This window comes from Castor canadensis, chromosome 4 (genome assembly GCF_047511655.1).
Source record: "Castor canadensis chromosome 4, mCasCan1.hap1v2, whole genome shotgun sequence".
Lineage (NCBI taxonomy): Eukaryota > Metazoa > Chordata > Mammalia > Rodentia > Castoridae > Castor > Castor canadensis.
The window spans coordinates 954,082-982,046 of record NC_133389.1 but is presented as its reverse complement, the minus strand read 5'-3'; the positions used below and the strand labels follow the sequence as shown (position 1 = coordinate 982,046).

General features: G+C 43.5%; 1 protein-coding gene across 6 annotated transcripts in view; it reads left to right on the top strand.

Moving 5' to 3' along the window:
• The first annotated feature begins 13,796 nt into the window (after positions 1 to 13,796).
• The window catches only part of Atp9b (ATPase phospholipid transporting 9B (putative)), a 234,565-nt gene continuing 220,396 nt past the window's right edge, over positions 13,797 to 27,965 (top strand). For 3 of the 6 annotated variants that reach the window (XM_074069605.1, XM_020163739.2, XM_020163736.2), the window contains exon 1: positions 13,797 to 14,020. In XM_074069605.1, coding sequence (XP_073925706.1) covers positions 13,899 to 14,020 — 122 coding nt within the window. In that variant the 5' untranslated portion in view covers positions 13,797 to 13,898. Of the gene's footprint in view, positions 14,021 to 17,474; positions 20,424 to 23,084; positions 23,207 to 27,965 lie in introns of those variants that run through there. The other 3 variants (XM_074069607.1, XM_074069608.1, XM_074069606.1) reach the window with 3 other exon arrangements.

Here is a 27,965-nt window from a genome sequence, read left to right as displayed (position 1 = left end):
CACTGACCTGTTCCCTTTAACTCAGCTTGGTCAGCAGAGGTGGGAGGTCAGCTTCCCCCTTACCCTGTCCTGCCCACCTACCCTGCCAGCACCCTGGGCAGCCTGGCCTGGATCACTCAGAGCTGGTTGTGCAGTAGCCAATGACACTCCTGGGTGGATGCAGACAGGGTAGCTGAGTCTCTGTGTTCCACCTTATTATTTTTTAAAAAAGACAGTCCTCTTACCAGATGAGGTATGGCAGGGAGGGCATGGCTCCATGGACACTTGAAGCATGCTGCAAACTGGTAGGCACAAAAAGTTGGCTTGTATTCTAGAAACCAGCCATGGACACAGGCAACCAGAACCTATGCTCCTCTATCCAGTCCTTTTAGTTTCAACTTAAACTAAGATTTTCACAATATGAAATTTTCATGGAAACTTCCTTCAGCATAATAGGTATGAGTAATTTATCTGATAAAAGAATGTCAGCAGCAAGTACAGTATAATTTGTGTGGTGACAAATTGTACCCGTCCTTCCCAGGAAGAAAGGACACTGCTGTGCATGAAATGAATCAGGGCAGGGTCAAGAAGAAGCACTTGTGTTTAATATGTAGCTCCCAGAAGCATCACTCTGTCCTTTCACAAGATAGATGCAAATTATACCTAATAAAGTTATTATGAATAATTGCTGCCTCTCCTCTCCTGCATGTTCAGTGAGCTTGGAATGGGGGAGCAGGCAGTTATGAATGAGACACCTATAAATTATGAATTAGAAGACGTCTGATGTGGTGCTCCTCATTTTGCCAAAGTCAGAGATGGATTTTCAAAGATTGGTAGTATCAGCTGTGAACTGTGAGGTTGAATTGATCCAGAGCTTCAGCCAGCAGGGTGAGAAACCCCAGGTCCATAATATTCTAAGACGCCCCCCCCCACACACCTGCGGAGGTATCACCAGACGGTTAACAAGGAGGTGCTTATTTTTCACAGGATAGTAGCTAGGGAAAGTAGAAGGTAAGAGTTGCGAAGGGGAAAGGATTTACCCAAGGTGTCACTGGTAGAGATAGCTCATACTGCAGGGGGAGGGTCATTTGTCCCAACCTACACGTTGAGAGCCCTGCCCCAGGACAGCACGGAGCCATGTGGGGGAGATGTGGTGGGGATTGAGTATACTCATGGGCTCCAGTGGTTTCTTCCTAACAGCAAGAGAAACAGGTAGGCAGGACATGGCAAAAGGCCTGAAGATCACTTCATTTGGGTGCCTCGGGTGCTATGAGAGGCCCCGAACAACAACTGGCATAGGACACAGGTGCCAGGAAATCTCCCAGGAATGGCACTGGCCTGGAAACCAACTCTGAGAACATGGAGTTGAGTGTGTCTAATCACGGCTCATGTCTGCACTCAGCTTTCATCATTTCTTCTGGAGCATGCCACAGACTTGGGTAGAAGTGATGCTCAAGACAGAGGCAGGTAACAACAGTATGTGTGAGAGGTGGGTCTCATGACAAGAGACGAGTCTGGAGTCACCAAGACTTGTGGGCAGAGCAGGGTGAGCTGGCTGATAGGTGTACAGAGGAGACTGGGTTGGTGGCCAAGCTGGAGAAGAGCAGGTTGTATGCACCTGGCCATTTCATGAGTTAGAATGGACAGGCTGCCTTAAAGATGGACATGAAGACCCATAGTGATTGACCCACAGGCAGCTATGTGGCAAGCTGCACTTGAACCCGGAGCCCTAAACCACTCCAATGCTTAGAAATAGGGGCAGGAGAGAGGGGAGGGTACAGAGTCCCAGTCTGGCAAGATGAGAAAGTTATAGGGCTCCTTTGCATAGCAACATGACTACAGTGAACACAACCACACTGCGTATTTATGAGGGCTTAGGAGGCAAATCTCATTTTTTTGGGGTGGGATTTGAATTTGAACTCAGGTCTTCCTACTTGTAAAGCAGGCACTCTGCCACTTGAGCCATACCTCTAGTCCATTTTGCTCTGGTTATTTGGAGATGGAGTCTTGTGAATTATTTGTCCAGGCTGGCCTCAAACCACAATCCTCCCAATCTTAGCCTCCTAAATAGCTAGGATTACAATCATGAGCCACTGGTACCAGTTTGTGTTGTGTGTATTTGAGGTACTGAGGTTTGAACTCAGGGCCTACACCTTGAGCCACTCCACCAGCACATTTTTGTGATTTTTTTTTTTTTTTGAGACAGGGTCTCAAGAACGATTAGCCCAGGCTGGATTTGAACCATGATCCTCCTGATCTCTGCCTCCCGAGTAGCTAGGATTACAGATGTGAGCGCTGATGCCTGGCTGTGTTGTGTGTTTTTGTGTACACAGACTACAGAGGTAACCCAGCCCCTTTGTTTTGTGACTACAATGGAACTTCTGCCTTTGGCAGCTCAGACCAGCTCAGGCTGGTCATCTCAGAGAGATGCCAGAATTTGGCCTGTGACTCCTTTGCCACTCTTTCATAAAAATGAGATAAATTTTTATGAATATCTCATAGAAGTTGCTGAGTACGTCAGGTGCCTTTGTCACTTGCAGCAAGATCAAAATGAGCCATGGAAACCAGGTCAACCCCCCCTCACTGCTACTCAGCCCTATGGGGTGGCCACAGACACAGCTTCTCAAGCAACATCTGCTTTGTGGCTTCCCCACCAACACATGGATTTTCACATTTGGGTTTTCCACCTCTGTTCACTCTGGCTACAAGGAGAGAGACCCAGCATGACACCCTCCAGATGAAAGTACCCAGAGCTACCTGAAGCTTTTTCTGGCATGTCTCTAGACATCTCATGATATGAGTTGGTGACAAGGACCTCAGGACCAACACCTGCACCTGGAGTAGGCTGGCTTTGCCACAAGGAGAGAACAACAGATGAGGCAGGAATTATGTTTCATGGAGGGGAGGGAGTCCTGCCACAGTGCGTCGGAGCTCTAGGCTCCTGTGTGATTTGTCTGTACATCATGGTCTGCTGCCTGGCATGTTTTTTGTGGTTGTCACTGCTGGGCTGACACAGGAGCTCCTGGCACTTCTGCCACAGTTTGGTGACATCTGGTAGTCATGACCTTGCTCTTCTGTCTGGCCGAAGGGACTGCCTGCTTCACTCTTTTTTTAGTTTTCTTTTCTTTTTTTCTCCCCAGGTACTGGGGATTGAACTCAGGGCTTTATGTTTGCTAAGCAGGTGCGTTACCACTTAAGACACACCTCCAGCTCTTTTTGCTATGGTTAGTTTGGAGATTGGGGGGGGTGTCTCAGTTTTTACCCAAGCTTGCCTGGATTGTGATCTTTATATTTTACACTTCCCATTGTCACTGTTTCTGGGGTGACAGGCATGTGCCACCACACCCAGCTTTTTCCGTTGAGATGGGGTTGCACAAACTTTTTTTTGCCAGGGCTGGCCTGAAACAGGAACTTTTCCATCTCAGCCTCCTATGTAGCTTGGATGACAGGTGCACATCACTGCACCCAGCTATTGGTTGAGATGGGATCTTGTGAACTTTTTGCCCAGGCTGGACTCGAACCACAATCCCCATGATCTCAGTCTCTCAAGTACCTAGGATTACAGGTGCGAACCACTGGCACCTGGCTCGTTGGTTTTCTTGACTGCTTTGAGGAACACTTTAGAAGGGGCTTCACCTACCATGCTGTCCAGCAGTAGAAGTGTTGGTCATTGACTTTTGAACCACTCCAGGCTGAACTCTGGATAGCATGGGAAGAGACTGGGGTACCCTTAGGGGTGTTTCCAGGTATCTGGTCTTCAAGCTCACATGCAAATTCATTGCCTTTCACATCCACCTGTGGCCTGGCTCTTTGAGTTTACAGGACACAGGAATGAATCAGCATCACTCTGACTTTGGCAAGGGGTCTCCTGGGCGGCAAGACAGGGCTCTGCAGCAGACACAGAGGAGACCTGCCTGGTCTCACACTCTGCTCTGCATGGCTCCTGCACACCAGGTGCCTGCCCAGAAGACAGGGCTGATTCATTGGCTGGACTCTAGTCTCTGTCCAGTTCTGCTTTGACAAGGGAGCCAAGGGAGCCACAGGACTCCATAGCAGTGGCAAAAGTCCAGCGAACTGGACCCACCATCCCTCTGATCTTTTCAGAACTCAGGCGTGAGTCAGTGAGGCTGGGCTGTGGGCCACACCATGGACCCCGTGCTGGTCTCCGAGAGTCTCTAACACCAGGCCTCTTTGTGGCCTAATCTGGCAGTAATAGTTTCCTTCCCTTCTTAGCTTTGCAGGCCCCTCAGTCTTTGTTTTCATAACAGCTTTATTAAGATATAAATCTCAGGCAGACAGCTCCTCATTTGAAAGGGGGCAATTCAGTGACTTCGTATATTCAGAGTTGTGCTGCCATAACCATGTTCAACTTTAGGACGTGTTACCCTGTAACAAAGGCTGTACCTTTCATCAACCATCCTAACTATTCCCATCCTCCTCCCCCAGCCCAGGCAATCACAAATCCACTTTCTATCTCTATGGGGTTTCCTATTCTGGATGTTTCGTAAGAATAAGATCATATGATATGCAGTCTTTTGTAACTGGTTCCTTTCACGTAGCATATGTTTTCAAGCCTGGATTGGCATTTCATTCCTTGTTATTGTTAAAAAGCATCCCGTTGTATGGATATATAAATTTGCTCATCAGTTCAGCAGGTGGTAGACACACGGGCTGTTTCCACCCTTAATGTAGAATGCTGCTCTGAAGATTTATATGCAAGTCTTTGTGTTTGCTTTCAGTTCTCGAGTACATATCTGTGAGTACAAGTGCTGGGGCAAATGGTAACTCCATGTTTAACTTTTCTGGGGAAATGCCAGATTGCTTCCCTCAATGGGTGCATGCGTTACTCAGTTCTCTTGTGAATGCACCTCTTATGTCTACCTTACCAGGATTGTGGAACGGCTCAGACATGTCTAGATCCCACTAAAGCTAAGATTGTGTTGTCAGGATGTCACAACATCTCTCCGTGTTCTTGGTATCCAGCAGGTACTGTGTGTGTATCTTTAATGTCTCACTGAATGGGGTTTTGTGCATGTTAAAGTTTGGAGATAAAATGTCCCCAAAGGCTCATATGTTGAAGGTTTGGTCCCCAACTGGTGGCACTTTTGGGAAGGTGATTAGACCATGAAGGCTGTAACCTCATGATAGATGAACCTATCATGATTAATCCATTGATAGATTCATAATTTGATGACGTTGGTGGCATCGAAGGTAGGTCTGTCCGAGGAAGCAGCTCACGAGGAGTGTGCCCTTGAAGAGGACATCTTATCCTCAGTCACTTCTCTTTCTCTCTCTGCATCCAACCACGGTGAGGCGCGCAGGCTCCTGTCATGTGATTCTGCCACCATGAATGACATTGTGTCTCACTTCAGGCCCAAAGCAGTGGAACCAACTGACCATGGATTGAAATCTCTGAAACTTTGAGCCAAAATAAATCGTTCCTTCTTCAAGTTGCTTTTCTCAAGTATTTTGTAGATGTGGCAAAAGGCTGACTAACACGTACATAAATAGCACCTCAAAACACTCATTGGACTAACTTGCTCTAAATGTTCAGGCTTGGTGCTTACTTGCTTGCTTTCAGCTCAGGCAGCTGAGACACACACATGCTGTTTAGAAGAAGGGTTGGGGTGTGGTGTGGTTGAAGATGACATGGCAGATGGGTACATTGTTCTCCATCTGTCCTTAAACTCAATTTCTCTAAGTATAGAGGGGTTATTTGATGGGCCTAAATCCACCAGGGAGAAGTGAATGAGGCAAACAGCACTGTTGTAGAAAACAATATGAAAGGTGTGCAGGAGCCCTTTGATCTTCTAAGGCTGAAAATTGAACCCGTGCCTCACACACACTGGGCAAGTGCTCTACCACTGAGCTGCATCCCTAGCCTTACAAAACAACTCTTGAGTCCAAGACGTGGCAGTTTGGACAAAAACACTGAAGGCATGAAGGCTATGGTCTGAATTCCCCCAAATTCTTACGTTGACACTTAATCCCCTCTGGGATACTATTAAGAAGTGAAAAATATTTAAGAAGTGATTAAGTAATGAGGGCAGAGCCCTCAGGATGGATGTTATGAGGGTCCTTTACAAAAATGCTCAAGGGAGTGAGTTCACTCTCCTCCCACCCTCTACCACTGGTGAGGACCAGTGTTCATCCCTTTGCCCTTTCTGCTATATAAGGACGTGACAAGAAGTCATTCACCATACATCAAATACCTTTTGACTTCCCAGTCTCCAGAAATGTGAGAAGTACATTCTGGTTATTTTATAAATCACCCAATCTGTGGTGTTTTGCTATAGCTGCATAAACAGGTTGAAGCAGAATAAATTATGGCAGTGAGAACAAAACACTACTCCTTCTGTGATGGCAATTGTCCAACATGACTACCCTGCCACCAGGCTGTATACCTCAGAAGCGGACTACAGGGAGGATGCAGCGTGGTCCTGTGGCCGATCTGCTGTGCTGTCAGCTGTGGTGGCAGCCAAACAGCCTCAGCGAGTGGAACTTCTGCTGCTGAGCCATTTGCCAGCTCCATCCTTACAAAAATGGCCACTTTGTTTACCAATCCTTCAGGTAAGGAAGGATGGTGAGGGTTGGTGGTCCATATCCATAGCTAAACCACCTGATCCACCTCATATTCACAGTCTTCCCATGAGACTTCGTGTGGAACTCAAATACTTATCTTCACAGGCAGGGAAGTCTACCCTAGGCATCTTTGTTGCCAGTTTTCAATGTGCTTCTTTCAAGTCCTAGTCACATGAAGAATCAGTATAGAAGTCAGCATTCATCTCTCCTTTCAGGTAAAATGAACAAGGTCCACTTCCAGGGCTCTGATCACTGGAGGGTTTTCTGTCACTGCTGGCCATCAGGGTCACCCCCTGAGTGAACCTTTGGTCCTGCAGCTAGTCATCTTTGTGCACTGCCATCACACCATGAAGGACCCTTCGGAAACAGGGCAATGGTCATAAGACATGGCCACAGATGAGCTGAGTAATGCAACGTAAGTATGGGCACCTGAGCTGCTTGCTTAACAACACATTTGATGTTGGGATATTCTCCAGCCTGGTCTGCTGATGTATGATGGAGTGCTGGGAGCACTCAACCCTGAACAGTAGGTCAGACAGTTCCCACTTTGTGTTGGGAAATTCAGGTTCCAGGGGTTCTGACTCCCCTGCTGTCTGGCTCTTCAGTAGTTCTGGCCATCATTCACAATTGTTACCTTATTAAATGACTTGGAAAATGAGGCAGAGAGCCATACCAAATGGGGTATATGCTGCCTTCAAAGGCCTAAATGGCTAAGTAGACATTCTGCTATTTCTGGTGGTAACCTGGAGCTGGTAGAGCAACATGTCAGTTGGGTAAGGGTGAGTTGTTGGGTAGGTGGGGGGCTGGTGTTCACAGTGTCAGTTGTTGGGTGTGAGTGAGGGGCTGTGTTAACAATGTGAGTTACTGCGTTGAGTCTAAGGGAAGGAAAGAATGAGTTGAGATTAATTGTCAACTTGGAGGTTCTTTGCTAGCAGTGTCCATGGGGTATGGTATATTTTAGCCACAGATGAAGCAGCTAAGAAACAAGCTGGCAATTAGAAACTGGGAGTGACAAATTGAAAATTTTCATTAATTTTTAACAAATGAAGACCTGTTTGATATCCAACCATGGTGGCTCATGCCTGTAATTCCAGCTACCAGGAGGTGGAGATTGGGAGGATTGTGGTTTCAGGCCACATAGGCAGAAAGTTAGCAGGACCCCATGTCAGTCAATAAGCTGTGGCATGTGGCATGTGCTGTGGTCTCAGCTGTATGTGAGGTATAGGTAGGAGGACCAAGGTCCTAGGTCAGCCCTGCCAAAATACAAGAAAAATACTAAATAATTGAAAAATAACTAAAGCAAAAAAGTGCTGTGGCATGGCATGGTTGAAACAATGAGGCCCTGAGTTCAATCCCTAGTACCTCAAAAAAAAAAAAAAAAAAGATGAAGTATTTGAAATGAAAAAGTGTTCCATATAGACTCAATCCAGATGACCCTGGGATCTAGAAGTTCATGTTGAACTCTGCTCGAAACACATGTTCATAATGGATACATAAACTATGAAGTGGAATGCCAAGCAAAGATGTTTCAGGTTTAAAAACAGAAACACTGAGATGTGAAGCAGCTTCAGCCTCCTGCTTCCAGGTCCAGAGGCAGGTGATAGAACTGAAATGGGCCATTCCAGGGATTGAGTGAGACTGTCCTGTTGGGTAAGGAGTCAAAGCGAAGCCAGTCAACCAAACAACCAACCTTCCAACTTCCTTCTGCTATGGTTTGGATGTGTTTTGGGGATGATCCTTGAGGAGTCATGTGCTGAAATTTAATCACTATTTTGAGTTATTGAGAGAGTAGAAACTTAACCTGACCATGAGGTTTAGAGAAGAAGCCCCTGGAAGGTGATTAGGGTTAGATAAGGTCATTAGGGTGAAGCTCTCATGACTATGTTTAGCTTTATATGAAGAGTGAGAATATAGATGCAAGTGTGCACTCCTTATCTCCTGCAATGTCTACCTGTTTAGCAGGCTGTGGGCCAAAGCATGGGAAGACAGATGCACACTGCTGACAGCAGCCCAGTTGCTGGCAGATTCTGGATCTACCACTTTATTCTTATCACTGAGAGTCATGAGATGCCACCGTAGGACATGATTCTGGACTGAAAGTGCAAGTCACAGCAACACTGTCAAACTGGAAAGGATGAGGGCAGGAAAGAGAACAAGGAAGGAGAGGGAGGAAGATGGAAGGAGGGTGTGTGGTTTGATTATGAAATGACCCTCACAGACTCATGTGTTGAAGGCTTGGTTCCTGGTTGGTGGTGATATTTTGGGAGGTTTTGGAAACTTTAGGAGGTCTGCTTAGCTTGGAGGGAGTAAAGTCACTGTGGGCATGTCCTTGGGGGAATCTTCTGGCTGCTTCTTGTCTGCCTCTCTGCTTCCTGTCCACCATGAGATGATAAGCTTTGCTCTATCACGAGCAACCTCTTGTGATGTTCAACTCTGCCTCAGCCCACAGCCATGAAACCAGCTGACCATGGACAGAAACCTCTGAAACCATGAGCCTTTAAGTTGATGTGTTCTCAGGCATTTGTCACAGTGATGAAAAGTTGACTAACACAGAAAATTGGTGCCAAGAAGTGGTTCCTAGGCCCTTGGGACTGGTTTGTGGGTAGAATTTGGAAAAACATTGGAGAAGAAAGCTAGAAAAAGCTTAGAATGTCCTGAGTGGGACTTTAATGGGTGATTCTGGTGGGAGCTCAGAAGACCAGAATGCCTACAGAAATGCAGGCAGAAAAGATTGTGCTGAGGAGTTTTCAGCTGGAAACAAGGATTAGAGGTCATTTGTGTTAGCTACATTGTAGCAAAGCACTTGCCTACATTTTGTCCAAGTCCTAAGACTTTGTGGGTGGCTAAGTTTAAAGGTGATGCACTAATTACTCTCATGGATGAACTCTCAAGGCAGCCCAGCCTTCAGTTCAGTCAGCCCAGAGTATGCTTCTGCTAGGTGCATTTTGCTAGGTTTACAGTGAGAATCAGGAGCAAAATGCACAGAAAGATTTAAAAAAACTTTACTTTGGCCAAAAAGTCCACATAAATTTGGGCCAAGGAAGGTGTTACTGATAAAAAGATGAAGCCCCACTAAAATGTTTGCAGCAGGACAATAGCAAAGAGGCCTAAGGGCATCTCAGGAATGGCCAGACCCCACCCATCACAGACTCAAGGGTGTAAAGGTTTTAACTTCTTTTAAAGACTTTGTTTTGAGAAGAGCACTTGGGGTATCCTGAGTACACAAGGATGAATAGGAAAATGTTTTCCCAGGTTAAGTCATCTAGGCACTCAGAGGTCACTATAGCCATGGCCTAAAAGGGCTCAAGCTCATGACAGACCTTGGCACTGACCACGTGATGCTGGTTTTTCAGGCACATGGAATGCAAAAAGTATGCGATCATGGAGGCTTCCTCACAGATATCAGAGGAAGACCTGCGAGGCCAGGCAATGTGTGGCAGGTCTGAGTCCCTCCAAGCAGCACCTGAGAGGACAATGAATGAAACTGTGAAGGTGAATCCTGAGCTAGTGGGTAAAGCCAAAGATGCAATGCAGTCCTAGAAGGTAAGAGATGCTTTGAACATGGAAGTTCTGCCAAGGGAAGCCGCAGGCAATGAGCAGAGTCAGCCCAAGAGAGGTCTCATGGGCTTCAAGCAACAAGGCAGGGCTGCTCAAGCCATTTGGACTTCCACTGCTGCCACTACGTGTCCCAAATGCTGGATGTGGAGCTATGGGATTTAGTGTTCAGATTGATGGGTTTTGCTCTTACTTTGGTCCCATTCTTTCTTTCTATGCCCCCACTTTTCCCTTTTGGAAATGAAATGGGTCTCGAGGCCATGACATATTGAAAGCATGTGACTTGATTTTTAAGTTTTACAGGGACTCTCAGCTAAGAATCTCAGAAGAGATTTTGGAATTGAACTTTTGACAAATGCTGGATGATTGAGGTTTTGGAGACTCTTGTAGATGTATTAAATGCAGTTTGTATTATGCAATGGGTGTGAGCCTTTGAGGGATGGGTGGAATGATACGGTTTGAATCTAAAAGACCCCCCCACAAGGTCACATGTTAAAGGCTTGGTCCCCAGCTGCCGCTATTTTTGGAGGTGCTAGAAACTTTAGCCTAGCTGGAGGAAATAGGTCACTGGGGGCGTGTCCTTGGGGGAGTATGTTGTTCCTTGTCCTTTTCAGTCTCTCTGCTTCCCTGACCTTCATAAGGTGAGCAGCTTTGCTCCACCCCGTGCCCTCCGTCATGATGTTCAGCCTTGTCTCAGGCCCACAGCAATGGAGCCAGCTGACCATAGACTGAAACCTCTTTCCAAAATAAATAAAGAAATAAATCTTGCCAAAATAAACTTTGTCTCCTTAAAGTTGATGTTTTCTCAGATATTTGTCACAGCAATGAGAAGCTGACTAATACAGAAGGAAAAGAGAACAGAGAACTTCTCTGTCTCCTAATTAAAATGTCCCTACAAACCTAAGTACCAAGAGATTTGAAGAAATCTACAGCTAAGAAAGTTAAAATCAGTAACTGAAATCTTTCATACTCCAAATGAATGAAATGATGAGGCAAAGCAGATAGAAGTGAAATAAAATAGATGGTTAAAAGTGAAGTGATGAAAGGGCAAGGGGCATGACTCAAGGGATAGTGTGCCTGCTTAGCAAACTTGAGGTATGGAGTCCAAACCCTGGTATAATCTTGGAGCAACGGAACCCATATGCTGTCACTCTCATTTCACCAAGAGTTGAAAGGTGATAGAAAGTAAGCTTCATAGAGTAAAAAGTGGATATACTGAGACAGTCTCTGATGGGCAGCATTCCACTGAAGACTGGAGTTTGGGAAGTATGGGAGACCTTCTAACACATCTGGCTTCAGGAATACTTGATAGTCCTTGGTTGGAGGGGGCAAACGAGCATTTTGGGGGTGTTTCAAAAGAAGGGTTATTCAGAGCTAGGTATGTCAGGTGCTCTTTGGTTGGCTGTTTTCTGGAACAAATGAAGGTTTCTTGGGGAGAGAGTTACAGTAAGTGTCTGAGGATTGACATTATGTGCAAATTTCACTAGGCCATGGGATACTCAGTGTGCTGGTTAATTTTGATTGCTAACTTGATTGGATTGAGAGTGCCTAAGAGATTGGTAAAGCACACCTCTTGGTGTGTCTGTGAGGAGGTTTCCAGAGAGGTTTAACTGAGGGGAGATGACCTTCCCTGAGTGTGGGCAGCACTATCACATAGGCTGGGGTCTGGTGGAATAAAAGAGGAAAAAGGAGAAACTTTGCAAGTGCAGTCATTCTCTCTCCTCTATGAGATGAGCAACTCCACTGTTTACCATGACAGTAAGCTGCTCCATTCCACCATGCTCTCCCTGCCACAATGGACGGAAACCTCTGAAATAGTGAATAAAAATTAATCTTTCCTCCCTGAAGTTGCGCAACTTCAGATAGAAGGTATTTTATTTAACTAAGATAAAAGATATTTTATCTTAGCAGCAAAAAGCCTAACACACCCAGAGAACTAGTAAGTTTTATTTTTCATGTTTTTCTGGGAGGGTGCTTTTGGAAGAGATTAGCACTGGAGTTGGTGGAGATCAACCCATTGATGACATGAGGATGAATTAACTCTGCCTGCCCTAATTGGACCTTTATCCCTCCTGCTCTGGGAGTTCCTGGTTCTAGGCCTGCAGAATCAGATAGGAATCTGGACCATCAACTCTCTGATCTTTGAATTATACCACTGGCTTTCATGGGTCTCCAGCTGGCAGATCCTGGGACTTGTCAGCTACCATCAAATAAGTCAATACCTTATATCTGTATATATCCGTCTCTCTGTAGAGCTACTGGTTCTGTTGCTCTAGAGAACCATAGCAGTGTCCTGTGAGGAGTGACTGCCATGGCAAGGGAGCTTCTTCAAGCTCCCTTGGAACACTACAAAGACCACTGCTTACTGGGGATAGGGGTAGAGTTCATGAAGCCCACTGTAGCCTTAGCATTCTTGATCTTGAAATATAAATCCTATTGGCCTGCTGTGTGCTGGTGGCTCACGCCTGTAATCCTAGCTACTTGGGAGGCTTGTGATTTCGAGGATCACTGTTAGAAGCCAGCTGGCAAGAAGTTCATTAAACCTCATCTCAATCAATGGCTGGGTGTGGTAGTGTGTGCCTGTCACCCCAGCTCCTCAGGAAGTGTAAAGTAGAAGGGTCACTGTCCAGGCAAAAAGAGAGACCTTATCTCCAAAATAACCAGAGCCAAAAGGACTAGCAGCATAGCTCAAGGAGTAGAGTGCTTGCCTAGCAAGTACCAAGGCCTGAGTTCAAACCCCAGTATCACCAAAAAAATCTCCAAAAACCCATTTGGTTAATATTCTTAGCTTGAGAAGCAGACTTCATACCTGACCAGGAAGTAAATCTCAAATTTAAAAAATGAAGACAATTCAGAACAAAATAGCAAAGGCCAGAACTTGAAGACTTAACTGATTATTCTTTGGATGCAATTTAAGGGCATATAATCTAGCAAAAAAATGTAAGTGCAGGAGAAATCTCTACACATTAATATGTAGAAAAGAAGACTGAGCCAGGAATGAATGAAATGGGATGAAAGACATTAGGAATTCAAAGAATGGGATAGCATAGGGGGAAAACTGAATAAAAGAGAGGAATTAACCAAAGTGCTGGGTGGGCCAATGGCGTTGGAGAAAGGAAGTTCACTTGATGCCCAGGCACGTGCTGGAGGGCCAAAGCACCCCCCCAACCCCAGTCGGGCAGCTCGGCACTCACCCCATGAAGGTCGTGTAGGTGGTACCCACGCCTCGCCCCGACACGCTGTGGCCCTGAAACTGGGGGGGACCCGAGGCAGGTCGGGGCTACGGGACCTGGCCAAGCGGGCCACCGGAGGGGCGGCAGGCACCCCTACCCCTGCTCGCAGCTTTTCGACGCAGTCGGATATCCCAGACCAGCGCGGCGACCCCCACAGGGAACAGTGCGCTCGCGTGCAGCTGAGTCTGGCTGCTGTCCAGCATGCACGTCCAGGCAGGGGCGGCACCCGAGGGGCTCCACGCCTCCCGGGCTGAGGCTTGGAAGCTGGATGATGTCATTAGCTTCCTCCCCGGGCAGTGGTGGGGCCGGGAATGTCCTCGCGCCGCACTTTCGAACCTCTCTTACGTCATCGGGTGCCGACTAGGGGCGGGGGCACGCGCTTCGCGTGGCCACACCTCCCATCGTGCCTTCGCCGCCCAGTGACGCCATCAGGCGGCGACGCCGGGCGGGTGGGCCGGCGCGCGGGCGGTGCCTAAGTCCCGGCTTGAGCGGAGAGGAGAGAAGGGAGGAGACGCCGAGTTGAGGCGAGCGGGGAGGGGCTGCCGGAGCATGGCGGACCAGATCCCTCTGTACCCGGTGCGCAGCGCGGCGGCAGCGGCCGCGGCCAGCCACAAACGCGCGGCCTACTACAGCGCCGCGGGGCCAGGGCCGGCGGCCGACCGGCGCGGCAGGTAACGTTGGGCGGCGCCCCGACCCTCCTCCGCCTGCCCTGGCGTCCGCCCGCGCGGCCCGCAGGACGGGCGGGGCCGGCGCCGCGAGGGGCCGGGGTCACCGGAGCGAGGAGGGGTGGCCGTCGGACCCGGGCAGTGCCCCGCTCCAGCTCCAGTGCGGCCGGGACACCCGCGCTCGCTCGCTCGCTCGCAGACAGCTCGCGGCGGCCCGAAACTCGGCCGGCCACGCTTGCGCCTTTTAATGAAAATGCTACCACGTCCGCCGTGCGGAGGGTCCCTGGTGTCCGCGGGCGAGAGGGTCCCTGGTGTCCGCGGGCGAGAGGGTCCCTGGTGTCCGCGGGCGAGAGGGTCCCTGGTGTCCGCGGGCGAGAGGTTGGCGGGGCGTATTGCGCGCGAGTGCGCAGTGGCGATTCGGGAGATTAAATTGTTTAATAGGGCCACGGTTGGTTTAGGGGTGGAATTCAAACGTGCAGACCTTTCGTGGAAGTCTCACACCCTAGGACACCACTTCGGACGAAGCTCATACTTATTTGTCACCCAAAGAAAATAATCCTATGTTGTATTGAAACAAACTTAAAAAAGGAGGGTATTGACTCTTAGGTTTAGCAAACATATTTTATTACAGAGGGATTGAAGAAACAACTCTTAAGACCCTGAGGAAAGAAATACAGATTTCACTCAATGTCCAGTTGCTTCAGAGTCTGATGGTACTTGGTTTTGACTGGTTGAGAGACTAACAGCTCAAGAGTTCAAATTATATGTCATTTAACCGAAGTGGGTCCTGGTCCACTAGCTGTTTGGTCTTAGGTAACACGTTCTTTAACCCGAAGCCCTAATTTCCTCCTCTGCAAAATGATGGATAGGGTTAGATGAGGATTTATGGACGGTGCCCTATTTCAGAGTCCTTGCTTGGAAGTAGGTTCTCCAGAACCATTTCTCTTTTCCTGCTTGATGTTACCTACAACAGTAATTGCATTCCTAATTCTCTAAGTGGTTAATTTTAGGAGATGAGTGTTTGGAAGCATGCCACCTATTTGAAAATGGGGTTTTGTCCTGTTTTGAGCCTGTCAGTTTTTTTTTGTTGTATGTATTTTGAACTCTGTAGTTCGGTGCAGTCGAATTCGATATCCTGTGTCTTCTCAGTGGGTCGTTCCTCTTCATGTGAGGTACATTCCTCTTTGTCGCCATCGTTTTCTTTGCTCTGAAATCTGCATTAGGTATCAGAGTAACCATTTATTTTATTTTATTTTATTTTATTTTTTATTATTCATATGTGCGTACAAGGCTTGGGTCATTTCTCCCCCCGCCCCACCCCCTCCCTTACCACCCACTCCGCCCCCTCCCTCTCCCCCTCCCCCTATGTTGTTTTTTTGGATAGAGTGTTAGCTTCAGTTTACCTATGCTGAATTTGAAATTAAGTTTGTTCAGTTGTGATCTTTATCTACTCTACTAATCTCTGTCTTTTGATTGGTATATCCAGACTATTTAAGGTAAATATTGATACATGAGAATTTAACTGTGACATTTTGTATCTGCTTTCTGTTTCTTCTGAATTTCATTCTCATGTTTCTCTTTTCTTGTTTTCTTTTGGGTTACTTTAAATGCATTTTTGGTATTTTTACAGTGTTTTGAGTGCCAGTGTTTAATTTTCAAGTGTTTGGATATCACAGTATGCATCTCTGATTCATTAACATGGTATCAGTATTGTACCACTTTCAGTGAAGTGTGGAAACTCTTCTTCCATTTAGTACGCCCACCTTAAATACTGTGTCTCGAGGTTCAGATGGTATTATAGTTTGTGTTTCACTCACCACATATGATAACGATAGTATGTTGCATGTACCCATATTTCTCTTTGTATTGCTTTTCCTTTTTGACATTCCGTGATCTTTATTGTTTCTCTTCTTTTTAATGTGCTTCCTGTAAACAGTCTTTAAACTTCTATTATCTAAGGATGTCTTTATTTTTCCTGATGGGATGTTTCATTCATACAGAATTCCTGGTTGACAATTCTTAGCACTTCTTTTTGCCTACATGTTTCACTCCACAGTTCACTCATGGTTCACTCATGATTTGCTGTCACTCAAATCATATTCTTCAATGGATAGTGTATCATTTCTCTCTGGCTGCTTTATCAGGCTGTATTTTTCTCCTCCTCCTCCTCCTCCTCTTCCGCCTCAGGGCTTCTGCTTTCAAAACAGATGCTCTGCAGCTTGAGCCATATCTCCAGTCCATTTTGCTCTGGTTATTTTTTGGAGATGGCGTCTTGGGAACTGTTTGCCCAGTCTGGCCTCCAACTTCAGTCCTACTGATCTGAGCCTCCCAAGTAGCTAGGATTATAGGCATGAGCCACCACCACTTGGGTATCTTACTGTATTTTTTCGTTTTATAATTTTTGTTTGTTTCAGGGGAATTTGTAATTGACAAGCATTTTTTTGGCCTCCTGCTTTAAAATGCTCATCACATAATTTTTGTATATGAGCTATCAGTGTGTCAGCTAATTATCCTTTCTAGTTATTGTGAATGTTCTGGGTTTTGGTATGATGGATTTTTTTTTTTTTTTTGGTTTCTTTTTGATCATATCCTGAGCATTTTGTATCTATGTTAGGAGAATCTGGATCCTATTTATGTCTTGCATTTTAGCATGCAGCTACCCTTTTTTAGATTTAGCATAAAGATCCCAGTATATGTTTGATAGTTCCAGTGACAGTGTGCTTGTGGTTGTTGGTCTGCTTTGTTTAGGTGGTGACACTGGGGCTCTTACTGGTGTCTGCAAGGTGCTGCATGAGGGGAAAGGGATTTTTTTGGGTAAGAGTTCAAAGTGTCAGGCCTATGGGATCTAGAGAATTTCTGGGCTAGGCACTGGTGTCATGGCTGTGACCCCTCTGCATGTGCCTCCGGCTCCCATGGTGTCTCTGGGTGGAAGAAGAAGAATCTTAACAACACCATGGTAAAGAGGCTTTCTGTGGCAGTGTCCCTCTTACTGTTGTAACCTGGCTGCTCTGATGCCTTGGGCATGGTAGGGAGGCTCAGGCCATGGATAAACAGGTTTATTGGACTCCCTGGCTGCTTGTTAGTCCCTCTTACTGGGTGCTGTGCTCTCTTGATGTTGCAGTGGTGCCCTGTTCCTGCTGGGCATGAGGAATGGGCCTTTCTAGCTTCCTTCTCTTGCTTCGTTGGGGATTAGTGAACATTGGGCTTGTGGGACTTTCTGCTGTTGGGGGAGAACATTTGAGAAATCATGCTACTTACTGTTCTCTAGTCTGGGTCTCCCACTAGGCTGCTTTCCTCTTACTGGTTCTTAGTTTGTTCCAGTGTTTGTGGTTGTACTTGGGAATAGCAGGGAGAAATGCCATTTTTGTCAGGGCCAGAAATTGTTCATCTACATTATTTTTGAAATTGGGTTCTATTTCATTATGGAAATATATACAGATATATACATTATATATACACATATATATAATTTAAAAGCTGAATGGTGCTTATAGTAAGATATTGTGACTCTTCCCCACTTAATCTCTTAGTGCAGAGGCAGTTACTTGGGGCCTTGCTAGCTGTTTCTTCTGCATTTACAGTTATCCACATTGCAGTGGCTACATTCCTCACTTTGTCAGTGTCCCTAACCGCTGTACTCCTAAGCCACCCTTGGTCCCAGCCCCAGCCAGGACAGAATTAGACACCCCTACTAAGCTTCATAGTGTTTAGCACAGATCCCACTCTACTTACTAAGCCATTTTGCTCATTTTATTATACTTGAATTCTCTGAAAACAGTGGCAGTGATGATGAAATTTTACCCCATACCTGGCCTCATGAGTTGCCAGGTGCTCCATTTTTCTACTTTCTTGGTGACTATTTGTTAATTTTTTAAATGTTTGGTGGAATTTATTAGCGAAACTATCTGTACCTAGAGATTTCAGTTTTGGATGTTTTAAATTTATCAGTTCAATTCCAAATGCTTACTGGGTGAGTTGTGATAAATTTGTGGCTTTTGAGAAATTGATCTATTTTATATAGCTCAATTGCCAAGTTTTTGTGTGTAGAATTGTTCGTAGTATTCATTTTTTGGAGAGGGGTGTACTGGGGTTTGAACTCAGAGCCTTGTACCTGCTAGAGAGGCACTCTACCACTTGAGTAATGTACCTGGCCCTTTTTTGCTTCAGTTATTTTTCAGGTAGGGTCTTGTATTTTTGCCTGGGGCCAGCCTCAGACCTTCATCCTCTTGCCTATGCCTTCCTTGGAAGTGGTTGGGATTGCTACACCTGGCTGAATCTTGTTTAGTATAAACATTTAGTGGTGTAAATTTCCCTCTTAGCATTGATTTAGCTGTGTCCCACAGATTTTTGATATTTTGGTTTTCTTTAATATTTCTTCATTGATCCATAGGTTATTTAGAACTGTGTTTAGTTTTTAATTATTGAGAAAAGTTGCTGTTTTCTTTCTGTTATTGATTTCTAGCTTGATTTCATTGTGTTCAGAGTACACAATTTCAACTATTTAAAGTTTTCTACAGTTTGTTTTATGGCCCTGGGTATGGTGCTAGTTGTGAAATGAAGTACTCTCTGGCTCTTGAAAAGACAACATATTCCACTGCTGTTGGGTGGAATGTTCTGAAATGCTGATTACATCATGTTAATGGTCTTGTGATTTCTTCTGTCTTTACTGATGTTCTGTTTCCTTGTTCTGTCAGTTGTTAAGAATGAGTTCAAGAATTCCACTGTCATTCTGGATTTCTTTATTTCCCCTTGGAGTTTTATCAGTGTTTGCTTCATGTATTTTGCAAGGTCTTTTGTTTGGTACATATATGTTTGGGATTGTTGTGTTCTCAACGGAGTGATTGTGATGCTTTTATCATTGTATGGTTTCTCCATCTGTCTCTGGTAATTTTCTTTGCTCTGACGTTTACTTTATCAGACATTAATGTAGCCATTCCTGCTTTCCTTTGATTAATGTCTTTATGAGATATAATTTTAACCCCCTCTCCTCCATGCTGGGAATCTAACCCACTGTCTCACCCATGCTAGGCCATTGTTTAATGTTAACTCACTTGTATTAGGAGTTTGTTTCTTATAGTCAGCATATAGTTTATTTTTTTTAATCTACTCAATATCTTTTTGATTGATGTATTTAGAATATTTATGTTCAGTGTAATGTTTGATATGATATGGTTTGTGCCTGCCATTTCATTTTAGTATTTTATTGTTTTTCTTTTACCCCTTTTCTTCCCTTTCTGGGTTACTTGACAATTTTGTTTTAAATTCTGTTTTGACTTATGTATGTTGTTTTTCAGACTCTCTCCTTGTATAGGTACTAGGTAGTGGCAGCCATAGAAATAATGTACATGTAACTCATCACAGCATACTGTTGCTGGTATTTTAATAATTTGAGTGAAGTGTAAGATCTTTATGTCCTTTTGTCCCCCATTGATATGTACGACTGTTGTAAAAGTATGCATAAATTTTACATTTTAAAAATATACAAACATTTCCCTTGTATACATATGGAACCCCATATCTAAGAGTGTTATAATTTTTGCTGTATATCTTCATTTAAAAAATGGAAGCCACAAAGGAGAGCCTGTTGTATTGTCTCATATTTTTTGTCTTACTTCCTGACACTCCAGAACTCCCTATTTCCATTGTACTTCAAGAATTCTTTAGGTTTCTTTTAGGTTAGGCTGCTGGAAACAAATTCTCTTAGTTTTCCTGTATCTGAGGATATCTCCATTTCCCCTTCATTGCTGAAGGATAATTTTACATGGACAGTAGTCTCATCCTTATCCACAGTTCTGCTTTCTGTGGTTTCAGTTACCGTTGGTCAGCCGTGGTTCGAAAATATAAATGGAAAATTCCTGAAGCAAGCAATTAATAAATTTTAAATTCTGAGTGCCATTCTGAGTGGTGTGATGAAATTTCATATAGCTCCATTCCATCCTGCCTGGGATGTGAACCATCTCTTTGTCCAGTGGATCCATGCTGTATACATTACCCACTGATTAGTGACTTGAAACTTGTCTCCGTTGTTGTGGTTTGGCTGTTGTGATATTATTGACTGTTACGGTGTCAACTGTCCTGGTATTACAGTGCTTGTGTTTAAAAACTATTATTATTATTTAGGGACTTAATAATGTCCCTAAAGTACAAGAATAGTCATGTTGGCAATTTTATTACAAATATATTGTTATAATTGTCATATTTTATTGTTATTGTTGCTAATTTCCTACCGTGCCTAATTTATAAATTAAACTGTATGATAGGTATGTGTGTATAGGAAAAATACAGTATGCAGTATTTACCAAACACTGTCCATGGTTTCAGACATCCAATGGAAGCCTTTCCTGGAAAAAGGAAGATACTGTATTGAATTTGAGGATGACAGTTCTTTCAGCATTTGAAAAACGTTAGGGTACTTTTTTGTGACTTTAACAGGTTCAGATGAAAAATCTGATGTCAGCTGAATTGTTTACTCTCTAAAGGTAATATATCATTTCTCTCATTACTTTCAACCTTTTTCCTTTGTTTCTGGTTTTCAGTAGTTTGATTATTGTTGTTTTTACATGGATTTCTTTAGGATTATCCTGTCTGGAGCTTTTTGGCCATTACTTGAATACTCTTTGAGCTTCTTCTGCTAGCATCTCTTTCTTCTTGTGTCCCTGGTGACACCTTAGAAGTCTTTGCTTGTGTCTCTGCTGGGTCCTGAATTTCTGCTTATTTGTTGAGGTTCATTTCCTATTCAGATTGGGTAACTTCTATCTTATCTTCAAGTTCACTGACTTTCCCCCCCCATCTCCTTCTTTCTGCTGTTGAGCTGCTGTTTATAGTTTCAAATTATCTTCATTATTACCTCTATCTTTGCTGAGACTATTCTCCATTGTTTCTCATATATTCATAATTGATCATTGAAACATTTTTAGATAGACATCAAAAAATCTGTTAGAAAGTTTCATTATCTGTGTGATTTTCATGTTGGATCTATCTGTTGATTCCCTTTTCTCATTGATATTTTCTTGGTTTTTGACATAATAAATGTTTTTGTCTTATATTTTGGACATACTGTGTTATTAGACCTTGGGCCTTATTTAAATCTTCTGTTTTATCAGACCTCCTCTGATATTACTTTGGTGGTGGGTGGGGAATACGGAGGACACTGCTTTGTTATTGCCAGAAGGAATGAAGGGCCAGGTCCCCTGTATAGCTTCGACACCTGAGAGGGGAAGGGTGACCTGTTATTGCCAGGCAGGGTAGAGTTCTGAGGCTCCTGCTGCTGACACTAGCTTGACTGAGAGGAGTGTATGGTCACAGTAGTCTGGTGGTCCCCACTGACTTTGCATGGAGGGCGAGGGGCGGTTTTCATTATCTTTGGAAGGTGGCTGGAGTTTCTGCTTCTCACTCAACTTGCTCTGAACTGGTAGGAACTGGCAGGTATGGCTTATAGCATATAGCTGGTTGGGAGTCTTGAAATAAAACTTGTAAGAGGCTGTGGTTTTGGACTGAGCTCCTGCTGTAGGTACCAACAGACCAGTCCAAACCAGAATGGAGTCACTTCTGCTAGTGATACATAATCAAAGTAAACTTAAAAATAGGCCAGTTTTCAAAACAAAACAAAACTCAACTCTGAGCTAGCATGAGATGATGTCCCTGTTAGTGTAACAGTTTGCTCTTTGTTCCTTGTTTGTGATTTCTTCAGCCTTTTCGCCTGTGAAGCTACCACCTCTGCTCAGCCCAGCAAAAAGACCTTTCCGTTTCAGAGATGGGTGCTCGTGAGTTACTAATAAAAGCCAGTTCGATCTTTAAACTCAATTTGTTGAAATCTTGTTTATTAACTGGGTTGTAGGTCTCGCATCTCTGTGCATGCACCTCACAATGACTGCCAGGCGGGATAGATGTCCTCCTACCTTCTTGGCCTTGCCTGGTACCATCTGGGCCAAAGGAAAGTGTCTGCTTATGAGTAGGGAGTAGGAGAGTCCACTGTGGAGTGGTCTGTGCTTTCTGCAGATTATTTGGATGCAATAGGGCAGTTTCTGTCTAAAAGTTTTCTGTCCTGCTCTGCAGCCTCTTTCCTGGTCCTTTGGCTGGAGAGAACAAGCTGTTCTCATTCGCTGATGACTCCCCAGTATGCAACACAGGGTGTATCAGGCAAAAAGAGATTTTGGGACTCACCGTTGTGTTGCTCCTTGGGTTCCTGATCTGTACTGTGCTGCCCTGCCCTCTCTACCTTTCATGTTGTGTCCTGGGTTTCTGGCTGTCTTTTGCAGGAGGAGCGTTTCTGGCTCCATCTTGGTTTGGAGCCAGAAGGCAGGGGCAGTGTTTATGACTTTTTTTTTTTTTTGATGGCACTGGGGTTTGAACTCAGGGCCTCATGCTTGCGAGGTAGGCACTTTATCATGTGAACCATTCTATCAGCCCAGTTTATGACTTCTTATTTCCTTTTATTTGTTCTTTTGTATTTTTTGGGGGGGGGTTGGTGGGGACATAACTTAGGACTTTGTGCATGCTAAGCAAACAACCTCCCACTGAGTTACTCCTACCACTCAACTCTTAATCACTTTTATTTACTCAGTTTTTCGTTGTTTAACAGCTTTTGTGACATTGTGCTCATATCATACAAGTCACCATTTCAAGTGCAGTTTTGTGGTTTTTAGTATATTCATATGTATATACACATACACATATATATAACATATACAGCCATAACTAGTCAGTGTCAAATCAGAACATTTAATCACAAAGAAACTTTGTGCCCTGTAGCCCTAATTCTAATCTAATCTAACCAACACCTGCCCTTATCTCCAGCTCTCTCCCCTACCATTTGAATCTGTATTATTATTTTTTGGAGGGACTGGGGTTTGAACTCAGGACTTGGCCCTTGCAAAGTAGGTACTCTACTGCTTGAGCCACACTTTGAGTCCATTTTGCTCTAATGATTATTTTTGGATATGGGGTCTTGCTGATTATTTGCTTGAGCTGGCCACGAATCATGGTCCTCCTGATCTCAGCCTCCCAAGAGGCTGAGCCTCTGGCTTCTTGTAGATTTTTTCATTATTGTTTGTTTTTTGTTTTGAGACAGGGTGAATTGTGTTGCCCAGACTAGCCTTGAATTCCTGGTACAAGCTATCCTCATCAGCCTCCCAAGTAGTTGAGACTATAACCACGCCTCACCATGCACAGCTGAAGATACTTCTTACTGGGGTAAAATATGCCTAACATACAATTTAATCATTTTAACTATTTTATGTATACTTGTGACTTAATATATAACAAATCGGTAATTTCATACTTCAAAACTATAAAGTGATATAAAGTTAAGCTTAGAAAATTATGTCAATTATGATTGTTCTAATATTTCTGTTGAGGGGATTATGTGCTACATAGTATGTAATATAGCTCAAAGATAAAGTATGTGCTAGATAGTGTGTTGTCTTATATTTACCAAAAACCAAAGCTTTATATCGAGGCCTAATCCCCACATTGGCAATTGAAAGCTTCATAGCTGTTGGAAAGACAGTGTTGATAAGGGTTTTCCTTTGCTGCATGAGCTTTGAAAGCTTCTCTCTCAATCATAAGAAGCTGACTTTTTTTTCTGGTTACATGTAAGGAACTGTAGTAGTTTAAAGGTTCTTAGGTTTTCCTTGAAGTGAAATGTTTTTCTTTCACTATAATTATACCACAGTATATTTAAATGTTAATGTTGGTAAATTGTTGCAACTTGCATAAAATTTTTCATTAATGAGTTTTTAATTTTTGAAAATTTCCATGGAAAGAGTTGAGTGTGGTTTAACATTAGGAAATTAGCGTAACATTGCCTTTGTCCTTGTAAATGAATACAGTCCTGTTTTCATAAGTCTGTAGGGCATCAAAATCAATTTAGTTCACTAGGAATGAATTATGTGTTAAGACCATCTTCTGCAAAGTAGTGTGAGGTGTTGACTCCCTCTCTTCCTCTGCCTGTTTGTGTGTCAGTCATTGTTAATATCTGCATAAAAATAAGGCATTTGTTAACTTGGTGTTTTTCATTTCTGTGTTTCAGGTGATAACTGTGTCCTTAGCCTTGTAGTTGGATGAATGATGAATGACTGTGAATGTTACTGTGTTGTTTCTCAATGTCTATTAGTACTTTCTCTTTTCTTTTTTATCTTCCAGCAGTGTGGCTATAGGCCCTGACTAATGGCATTTTCATTATTATAAGTTAAATTTTAGTGTTTCAAAAGAGGCTCATGCTGAGTTTCTTAACTCCTGGGTATTGTCTGGTTATCTGAAAAAAATTAGTGTTTCTTGGTACATGCAACACAGATTTTTATAAAACTAGTTTTCCTGCGCTGTGGGTCTATACACAATTTTCTCTGGATCTTACAGTTTTATAATTAATATGGTGATCTAATAAAAATTTTACTACTTGTAAGGATGAAACTTTTCCTTTACTGTGATAGTTCACAGAGGGTTTTTTTTTTAGTACAGAATGATTTATTGTTTCCCTCTCCCTCCCCTCCCCTCTCCTTCCCTTTCTTTCCTGTCTTTGTGTGTGTAAGCTTTATCATCCCCAACCCCAGAATAAGTCTTAAGATTAGGAATTTTAAAAATTTATGAGTTTCCTTTAAAAGGGATACAAGTGTAAGAAATTCCTTTTTTTTTTGGCGGTTGAACTCAGGGCCTTCATCTTGAACCACTCCCCCATCCCTATTTTTGTAAAGGGTTTTTCCAGATAGGTCTTGCAAACTGTTTGCCCTGGCTGGCTGGCTTTGAACCTCGAATCCTCTGGCTCTCTGCCTCCTGAGTAGCTAGTATTACAGGCGTGAGCCACCTGCACCCAGCAAGTGTAAGAAATTCTTACACTTTCCAGAATGAGAATGTTTCATTTAATTTCCTACATTTAACACTGTTAACTTGAAGACAAGGTTGATAATGGGGAATTTCACAATTCTGGGCAACTGAAATATGTACACTGAGCTAACAGGCCATGGAACGTCAAGTTTTTCTATTTTCATTTATGTAATATTGGTATGGTACTATTTACTCCAGTCTAGAAATTTGTCTCAATTTATGTGTATCGTTGGTGTAATATCTTATTTCGAGAAATTGTTACGCAGTTTTCTGTAGTGAGCAGGCCCGTGAAAGTGTGCACTCAACTGCGGTGTTCAGCCACCCACACTTGGCTGGCAACACATGTGAAGGAGGACCCAGAGCCACTAGTTCAGTTTACACATTTATTGAGGGACTTGTTACGTGCATAATTGTTACATTGCATTGTTACGTGCATAAGGGCTCCTCAAACTGGAGAAGGGGTCCTGGGCAGAAGTATCTTCCACCAAAAGCAGGTTCTCGTGAAAGCGAGGAGGAGAGTTCATTAACTGGCAGCAGCCTCCAAGGAGCACTGGGGTCCACAGTAAGACTGCCTGTGGGGGAAAAGGCATTTGGGAGCGGGCATCTGACTTGTAGCGAGAGGCCAGAGCTAGAAGCTGGAAGGTACAGGAGATCCAGAACGACTGAGGAAGGTCGCCCACCAGAGTGGCAAGGAGAGGCACACAGGAATGGTCCCTGGATGCTGGCTTATGCTGCTTGAGTGCAAATGATGTAGAGCAGTGTACTCTGGTCAGGTCCAGCTGGTCAGCTTTTATAGTGTCATCTGGGCGTGTGCTTCTTGGGCGTAGTCTGTCCTGTGGCTCAACGGATTGGTTACACCCTTGGGTGTGTATGGGTGTTTCCAGTTTGGATGGGTGTGTCTCCAAACTCCTGCTTCCTGTGTTGGCATGTCCTGAGGTTATCACATTTTGACATGAGTGAGTACATACCGTCCATGTTCATGTCATTTTCCTATAGAACTTTTTAGAAACTGCTAGTTCAAGGTTGCTGTGTACAGAATTCATTGGGGACCACTTCTCAGCTCAAGGGGACTGACCAGTCTTCCTTCCTATTGCTTGTTTTTGCTACTAAGGTCATGATATGTTTTCCAGGAACTATTTCTTTAATTAACTTATTTATGTGATTATTATGATTACTATTTTATTATTTTAACATTGATTTTAGCCTCTTTTATACTGCTATAACAGAAATCCTGAGTCTAGTAATTTATAAAGGATATTTGTTTCTCACAGTTCTGGAGGCTGGGAAGTCTAAGATTAATGTGCTGACATTTGTTCAGGCCTTCTTGCTGTGTCCTTACATGATGGAAGAGCAAGAGAGACTGAACCCCCTTACTCCTGCAAGCCTTTTTAATCTTGGCACTCACCTCCAGTTAGGCACCATCTCCCAACACTGCTGCATAGAAATTGAGCTTCCTCACAGGAGTTTGGAGGGGATAGAACATTTCAGTTTCAGCACCGGTTTTCTCTTCTGCTGCTGGAGGAAGGGGAGTCCCAGTTTCTCATCAATTCTTATAGTTTGCTACTTATTAATGACTCATAAATGACACAGTTGAACTTGGTAGCTTCATTTGATGAAGCAAAAATATACATTTCTTTATAGCATTTAGTTCTGTTTTTTTTTTTCTACTTTGTTAGCATACAGGTAAATGGGAAATGCTTATTTTTCTGAAAGAAGATAAGGGCTTTAGGCATATTTTAAATTTATTTTTTACTTTAATATAAATTGACTTCTCAGAAATGTTTCTCATCCAAATAGAAACGTTTGGATGTTTTTATACTTTGGGTATGTACTTAAGTACCTGTACCTACTACATTCTTAAGGTATGCAACTTCTTACTGCATTGACTCAATTTTACTTAAGTACATGTAAATTATATGCCTTCTAGTACTTGAGTGTTCTGTTGAAAGTCTTGAATTTTTTCAAGCCTTTGGCAGCAGCTAAGATAGCTGTCCTCTTTCTTAGCATGGTACAACTCTTGGGTTTGTATCGTCTGTTCTGTCGTCTTTGTTCACATTGTTTTTACTCATTTTAAAAAATATGTTTCCAGAATTATACTTAATTGCTAGAAACGTTGATTTCTCTTGAGTGACAAACTAATTAAGTGTGTATGACACCAGGCAACAAAGACACTTAAGATTCTCTGCTTATCCTGTCTCTGAAAAAAAATCCATTATTCATCATCTTTTTGTTTTTAAATACTGAGGTAAAATTTTCAGTACAATAGGAGAATTGCTTTGGAAGTGGAATAAATTGCTTGCCAGTTCAGAGGCTGCATTTCTGAAGTAGAGGTTACTCAACAAGATGCAGCTCACGTTCATAAGCATTCAGAACTCATCTCACCACGTTTCCAGCATTAAACCTGATAAGATTAAAACTTTTGCCAAAGTGAACATGACTGCTGAAAGAACTTAATAAAAAGACTAAAAATCTCATTTTGTATGTAATATATATTAAGTGGTGTTAATTTTAATTGCAGTTTGTATAAATATTCATTTAGTTGTATTTTTAAAAGAGCAGTAAGAAAAAGGGAGATTTTTAAGGGAAAATACAGTTTTAGGCATCGTCCCAACAAGGAGTGGTGCTTTTGGAGTCTCATGCCTAGAGACTGGGAATGCCTTGAATGTCCTGTATGCACAGGACAGCCCTCCACAACAAGACTTGTGTGGCCCCAAGTGCTCATAGTGCCCCTCTTGAAAACCCATTCAAGGCATTGCTGTAGCTTATGGCTATACTTCATTCATGTGGACTGTAGAACCAGCAACTCCTCCTTATGTCACTGTATTCATACTGAAAATTTAACCCCACTCTGATTATTTTTATTTTGAATAGTCATACATATGTTAAAGAATTTCCTGTTGCCCTTCCTTCATTACTGAAGTTTCAGATTTCCTTCTGATAGCATTTTTTTTCATCCTAAAACTTTTTTTTTTTTTGAACATTTTTTTTTAAAATTTTATTATTCATATGTGCATACAAGGCTTGGGTCATTTCTCCCCCCTGCCCCCACCCCCTCCCTTTCCACCCACTCCGCCCCCTCCCTCTCCCCCCCATCCCCTCAATACCCAGCAGAAACTATTTTGCCCTTATT